This window comes from Mandrillus leucophaeus, unplaced genomic scaffold, assembly GCF_000951045.1.
Source record: "Mandrillus leucophaeus isolate KB7577 unplaced genomic scaffold, Mleu.le_1.0 Scaffold71, whole genome shotgun sequence".
NCBI lineage: Eukaryota > Metazoa > Chordata > Mammalia > Primates > Cercopithecidae > Mandrillus > Mandrillus leucophaeus.
The window spans coordinates 1969584-1976551 of NW_012107697.1; the positions used below are offsets into that span (position 1 = coordinate 1969584).

A 6968-nucleotide genomic window follows, 5' to 3' on the forward strand; every position below is an offset into this window, starting at 1 on the left:
TTCTGGCTTACATCCTACTACTCTGGAGTGACTGCAACTGAACAAACCCCTTGAATATTCCTTTTTTATTTTTATTTTTTGAGATGGAGTCTCGCTCTGTTGCCAGGCTGGAGTGCAGTGGCACGATCTCAACTCACTGCAACTTCCGCCTCCTGGGTTCAAACAATTCTCCTGCCTCAGTCTCCCGAGTAGCTAGGACTACAGGCACGCCCCACCACACCCAGCTAATTTCTGTATTTTTAGTAGAGATGGGGTTTCACCATGTTGACCAGGATGGTCTCGATCTCTTGACCTCATGATTCACCTGCCTCAGCCTCCCAAAGTGCTGGGATTACAGGCATGAGCCACTGTGCTCGGCTGAATACTCCTTTCTTGACTCTCCACTTCTGAGCTGTGGCTCAAGAGTCCCCACACATCCAAAACAGTTTCTACTTCACATGCCACATCAGTCTCACCTAGCCAAACCCTGGACCATGTTCTGACCTAGGTCAAATCCCAGCCCCTCAAAGCAGCTTTTTCTATCCTCATGGCATGGGCATTTTGCTCCTCCAGTCTGATGACTCTTATGGCCATGGCTCTTGCTTGGGACTAATCAGATGTGGGCTCAAATACAAACATCTTTTGTCTTCAGATTAGATGCTAAGCCAGGAGGCAGGGGTTGCTGTGGCTTCCTCTCTCCGCCTCTCCCACAGTACCTAGGATGGCAGCTAAGTATCTGGTTAAGTGTTTATGAAGTGATTACCCAGGTCTCATTGATGACTTTCTCTAATGTTGTCATCTCCACCTCAGTGAAGATCTGGTCCATCTCTGGGATGAGCCTGGCCCCCCTGGAAGGCAGAAAGGAGACCATTAACTTCAAAGGGAGAGGGGTCTGGGGTGTGGGGAGTGGGAAGCTGGGAGGAATGAGAACCAGTGGCCTGGCAGGACTGCATACAGGGTTCAGGGGCTGCTTACTTGAGGAACATGCTGGAATGGTTGAGGAGATTATCGAGGGCAGACAGCCGTTCGGGCCACTTCTTGCGCTCCTCTACCCGAAAAAACAGCCCTTGGCACAGCTTCCTCAGCTCAGCCAGCTTCTCCTTCAACATCTGATGGATGTGGGATTGGGCAGAGGGGTGGAGGGACGACAGCAGAGCCTGGAGTCAGCCCCCTGTCTTTCTTTATGGGCTCAAGCCCCGGCTCTTCTCTCTCTCTCTGACCCTGGGAGAGGAAGGAGAGCTCCCATTCCACCTGCCATGTCCTGAGAGGCCCCTCACCACTGTGGTGGCTCCAACACCCTCATCCTCCAGCCAGGTGGATGCGGCGCTGAGCTTCCCAGAGATCTCCTCACGCTGCTCCTCTGTGGACACTTCCTGGTACTCGGGCTGGTACAGCTTGTCCTGGGTGGGGGACATGCAAACACATGCACCCGCAAGCCCAGGGGCAAGGCCCGTAGAGCCAGGCGTAAGCCCGCAGGGGCTGCTGCCTCCTGCCCACTGACCTGGGTCTCAAAGATGAACGCTTCCAAGCTGTTGGCAGCTTTTTCCCGTTCCTGCTTCTCCAGGTCTCGGAGTGTCAAGTCCTGAAGTCTATGGGACGAAGGAGGGGTAGGGATGAGGGAGAGAGCGAGTGAGAACTTGAGACTCTGGGTCAGACAGCCCTCCCTCCCAGGGCGCCATCCCACACCCTGCCCACCCTGCCCACACATGTACACACCATCTGTCCTCACTTACTTCTGCACCGACTGAGCCAGCTTATCCTCTGGCAAGTCAGGCAGGTCCAGAACGACCAGCTCCACCCCAATCTCCTCAACCATTCGCTGCTTCCTGGCAGGCTTCTGTTTCTTCTCTCCCTCTGGGGCTGGAGCGATGCCCTCAGGCCCTGCCTCTGCCTTCTCACTTGGCTTCTGGATGGGAAGAGTCAGGGGTGTCAGGAAAAGCCTCTGCCCTCCTACATTCTCCATGGGGTCAGATACAAGGCAGTTGCCCGCTCCCTTAGTCTCTGGATCCACACTGGCCTTCCTCCGCCACAGCTCACCTGGGCCTCAGACTTGTCCCCATTTTCTTTTTCTGTAGCCTTTTCTCCCTCAGGGGCTGCATCTCCCTTAGGTTCAGGGGGCAGGGGCTGAGAGCCATCCTCCACCGGGGCCTCAGCTTCCTCCTTGAGCTCCACCTGCTCCCCGGGCTCATCCTTGCTCCCCTCTGCAGGGCTCTCCTCTTCCTCCTGAGAAACACCGCAGGCGCCCCACGGAACAATCAGGAGCAGAGCCTCCAGGCAGGCCTGGCTGAGCACCGCTGACCCCATGGGGGTTCCATACAGGTGACCGCTCTATGCAAATGGTCAGTGGCCTGCTTGGACTGTGACAATTTAGCTGGACAAAGGAAGAGAATCTGGAACAAGGGGAATGGGCCTTGGGAGCACCGGTCAAGAAACAGTTGAGAGCCCAGAAGATCCTGGGGAGTGAATGGTTAACATAACAGGGGCAGGTGTGGCCTACCCTCACCCCCTTCCTCTGCTGCTACCACCTGCATCCCCCACTATCCTCCATGCTCCCCTGGCTCCATCCTGAACTCACCTGGACAGTATCAGTACCGTTCTCCTTGGCATCTGGTGTGGTACCGCCTCCAAACAGGCTGGAAATGGTGTTGCCAAGTTCTAGGGGGAAGAAAACCCAAAGACTCAAAAGGAGACCACAGCAGTGACTCCACCTTCTAACCCAAGGGCCATGCCCTGTCCACCTCCTGAACCCTCACACATTCTCTCCCGTACACACATGCATGCCCATCTTACTGGTGAGAGTAGATTCCTCTTCTGGGCTGTCCTCCACTAGTGTCTCAAATACAGACTCCACCTGAAAACAGGTTCAAAATCAAGAAACACACAGGCTAATCCACCTTTTTCCCACAAACATCCTGCCAAAGTGGGTGTCTGCTTATGCACACTCCACGCCATTGCAGGCCTAGTCTCTCAGCTGCCTTTTCTAAGGACTTGGGAGTTGGCTGCCCATCTCTTGATTAGGAGGCCTCCACGAATAGGGTCCCAGCTCCTCTTTCCCCAAAGAGCCCACTACTTCTCCACTCAGTAACTGTATGAGCCATTACATCCATATTCCCAGATTTGTTCTTCAAAAATGGATTCCTGCTTGAGTACAGTGGCTTATGCTTGTAATCTCAACAGTTTGGGAGGCCAAGGCAGGTGGATCACTTGAGGTCAGGGTTTTGAGACCAGACTGGCCAACATGGTGAAACCCCATCTCTACTCCAAACAACAAAAATTAGCCAGGCGTGGTGGCGGGCGCCTGTAATCCCAGCTACTCAGGAGGCTGAGACAGGAGAATCGCTTGAACCCGGGAGGCGGAGGTTGCAAGACTGCGCCACTGTACTCTAGCCTAGACAAGCAGACTCTGTCTCAAAAAAAGTAGTAATAATAGTAAGTGGATTCCTGAGGCCAGGCACAGTGGCTCCCACCTGTAATCCCTGTACTTTGGGAGGTTGAGGCAGGAGGATCGTTTGATCCCAGGAGTTAGAGACCAGTCTGGGCAACATAGTGAGACCCTGTCTCTATAAAAAGAACAAAAACATTTTGCAGGATGTGGTGGCACATGCATATCATCTCACCTACTCAGGAGACTGAGATGGATCATTTAAGCCCAGGTGTTCAAGGCTGGAATGAGCTCTGACCATGCTACTATATTCCAGCCTAAGTGACAGAACTAAGACCCCATCTCAAAAAAAAAAAAAAGTGGATTCTTCAAACTATTCAACAGTTCCAAGAAATTTACAATGCCTATAAGCATTTATAGGCTATAAGGAGGTCTGCACCAGATCACCGCTTAGCTGTTTAGAGCCAACATTTTTCTGATTCCTAAACTTCTGGTTACCATATCCTAATGCCATGTGGAACCCGCTTTGGAAATGGCTGGCAGGGCCTGAGCCCCTGCCCTGCACCCAGGGTCTCCTTTAGCTCTCACCCTATCTAGACTGAGCACGCCACTCTCATCCAGGTTGAAGTGAGCCTTGATGCCCTTGGACTCGTAGTCAGGATACTTCTTGAAGCTGTCACCCACCCCTTTTAGCTTCACTGTGGTCAGATTCTGGGAGCCAAATACCCTGGTTGGGGAGGAAAGAGGAGTTCAGGGGGACCCATTCCAGCCCATCTCCCCCTCTAGACAACATGGCCTCCTGGCATGAGGTGTCAGGGGCACTCCCCAAGGGCACACTCAGGAGGATGGATGCATTCTCCAGAGACGTTGCTCATAGCTGCCCTGTTTCAACCCTGCAGGCCCACATCCTCCCTCACCCCCAGTCCTCACTGTCCAGCAGCCACGCCTCCCTGTCCCTGGAGCTCCCATCCTGCACCCCCGCCCCTCACCGAAGATCTTCAGGCCCCAGGAAGCCCAGGTCACCATAGTTGATGTGGAAGTTGAAATCATGGCTGTAGCGGTTAAAGGTGATGACTTTGCGTTGAGGGTAGGGCCCCATCCGAGAGAAAAGTACCCGTTTATTGTGCTTCAGGCTGTGAACCCCAGGCTCCTCCTCCACCTCCCTCGTGAATTCCACCTACACAGCAGGCAGACAGAGGCATACTGTTGCACACTAGAGAACCCAAGTAGGTTCTGGGGTAAGGATGGGGGTAGGGTGGGGAACACCTCTTAGCAGAAAGACAACGGGATGAGACAGAGCAGACAGAAGGGGAAACCCCACTTGGGAGAGGTAAAGGGAGCTTGTCACCTGCTCAGTCAGGCTCACTCACCAGGATGGGGTAGACCACTGCATCTCGGACGACAAATGGCTTCACTTTAAAGGCTTTGCTGAGTGCAGCTGCCTGGTACACTGCCCCCATGGCAGCTGCTTCATCTGCATTGATGTTCTTCCCCAGCTCCTCCCTGGGAAAATCCCAAGCCTCAGCACAGCCTACCCTGGAGCATGCAACTGGAACTTCCCTCCCCTCAGCCCTCCAGCTGCTCAGCCCAAAGCTGTGCCCCAGGCAGAACTCAGCCCAGCGCTCTAGCCCCTACACTCACTTGCCCACGGCCTTCAGCAGCACCTCCTGAACTTTGGGGACCCGAGTGGCCCCGCCCACCAGGATCACCTGCTCAATCTCATCCTGCAGTGGGTAAGAATGAGAGGTGGAACAGCAGACACTTAGTGCTCTTCCTCAGCACTGACTCGTCCCTTGACATCCCATGGGTTTCCTATGCCCTTTCCTACGGGGCATTCCCACCTTCCCCTACTCGCTCACCAGACTCATTTCAGCACTCTGGAGGGCCTGCTGTACAGGCCCAGGCACCCGCTCAAACAAGTCTGCACACAACTCCTCAAATTCCACACGAGTCACTTTTGCCTTGAAGTCCACATCATCCATCAGGCCTTCAATCTGGGGAAGGATGGGGACTGTCAGGGAGTTCTTGCCCAGGTCCCACTCTCTTGGTGAGTAGGACAGAAACAAAAAGAATAGGTCTTTGGGGAGGATGGTAGAGGGAGGAGCATGGGCCATGCCAGGAACGAGCAGTCTAGTTCAGTGGCAGGGTCCCCCACCCTCTACGTGGGACAAACATAGCCTCAACCAGCCACTTGTGGGCACCTGTGCCATGTGGTCAGCATTGGCACTGAGGACGGTTTTAAGCCGATTAGCCTCACGCAACAGCTTGGCCATGGCGCGTGGGTTCTCCCGCACATCCTTTGCTCTCTGACCCTTGCGCTGCTCATTGAAAAGCCCAGCCAGGTGTTCTCGAAGCCGGAGCTCCATCTCCAGGCCCCCCAGGGTGCGGTCAAATCTGTTGAGAGAAGGGAGCAGGGAAAAAAGTGAAGAAAACATGGGGTCCCCACATCTGCATAGGAGCCTGACTCTCATCCCCACATGGCAACTTTCCTTCATCTCAGGGGACCTTGTTCATCTCCAGTGCCCCATGTGTGGACACACACTCTGCCCTCAACGCTCTACAGCACAGCTGACACCTCACAGTGACCCTTCTTCCACTCATTCATTCGACAGTGTTTACTGAGCATTACTTATGTACTTCTCTCTGGGAATACAAATGTGGCAGCGGGGAGAGAGACAGGGTCCCTGGTATGGAAAAGTTGAATAGTCGCATAAATGTGAAATTATCACTACGTCACATGTTGTAAAGGTCAGGGGACAATGCCTGAAGAACATGCAGGGGGAGATTCAAGCTACTGAGGGAGGCCCAAGAACATGTCCCCTAAAGTGATGCTTGAGGCTGGGTGCGGTGGCTCACGCTTGTAATCCCAGCACTTTGGGAGGCCGAGGCGGGCAGATCATGAGGTCAGGAGATCAAGACCATCCTGGCTAACACGGTGAAACCCCGTCTCTACTAAAAAAAAAAAAAAATACAAAAAAAGAACTTGAAGTGGGAGAGTACATGGCAAGTTCCAGAGGAGGGGAAGCATCTGGGGCTCAAAGAGCGAGAGGGCTCAGGGCTCAGACAGGCTGCAGAAGGCAGGGTTGAGACAGGCGCAGGGAAAGTTTTGGAGCCAATGACAGGTTTTTAAAGCAACAGGTTAATGATCAGGTTGGATTTTAAGAAGAACCCTCTAATATGAAGAAAGAAGTAAAAGGAGACGTCACCAGAAACAGGGAGATGTTTTTAATTCTGCAAATAAGAGCTGATGGTAACTTGGACTGGGTGGTAATGGTGAAGTCAGAAAAAGATGGCTTCAAGAAATAAGACAACAGGGCACATGTTCTCAGGATCTCCTGAAGGCTATGTCACAGGTCATAAAAATAAAAAAAATTAAAAAACACGACAACAAGAGTGGTAAATTATTTAACTGGAAATGACAAGAGAACAAAAACATGACTGAATCTGACACCCTACATATGGCCTGCAGCTCCATGGATTTCCTTAGAATACGTTTCGAAAGTTCATGTCTTCCGGCCGGGTGCGGTGGCTCAAGCCTGTAATCCCAGCACTTTGGGAGGCCAAGACGGGCGGATCACGAGGTCAGGAGATCGAGACCATCCTGGCT

At 53.1% G+C, this 6968-nt stretch overlaps 1 protein-coding gene across 2 annotated transcripts in view; it reads right to left on the reverse strand.

The window, feature by feature from the left end:
* HYOU1 (hypoxia up-regulated 1) overlaps positions 1–6968 on the reverse strand; it is an 18317-nt gene that overhangs the window by 7851 nt on the left and 3498 nt on the right. For both annotated transcript variants that reach the window (XM_011964916.1, XM_011964917.1), the window contains exons 9-22: positions 5563–5755; positions 5221–5355; positions 5003–5085; positions 4732–4864; positions 4351–4538; positions 3950–4088; positions 2770–2830; positions 2555–2634; positions 2017–2202; positions 1713–1885; positions 1481–1568; positions 1257–1379; positions 955–1088; positions 743–827 (exon numbers count right to left, since the gene is read on the reverse strand). In XM_011964916.1, the coding sequence (XP_011820306.1) occupies positions 743–827; positions 955–1088; positions 1257–1379; positions 1481–1568; positions 1713–1885; positions 2017–2202; positions 2555–2634; positions 2770–2830; positions 3950–4088; positions 4351–4538; positions 4732–4864; positions 5003–5085; positions 5221–5355; positions 5563–5755 (1801 nt within the window). The remainder of the gene's footprint in view (positions 1–742; positions 828–954; positions 1089–1256; positions 1380–1480; positions 1569–1712; positions 1886–2016; positions 2203–2554; positions 2635–2769; positions 2831–3949; positions 4089–4350; positions 4539–4731; positions 4865–5002; positions 5086–5220; positions 5356–5562; positions 5756–6968) is intronic.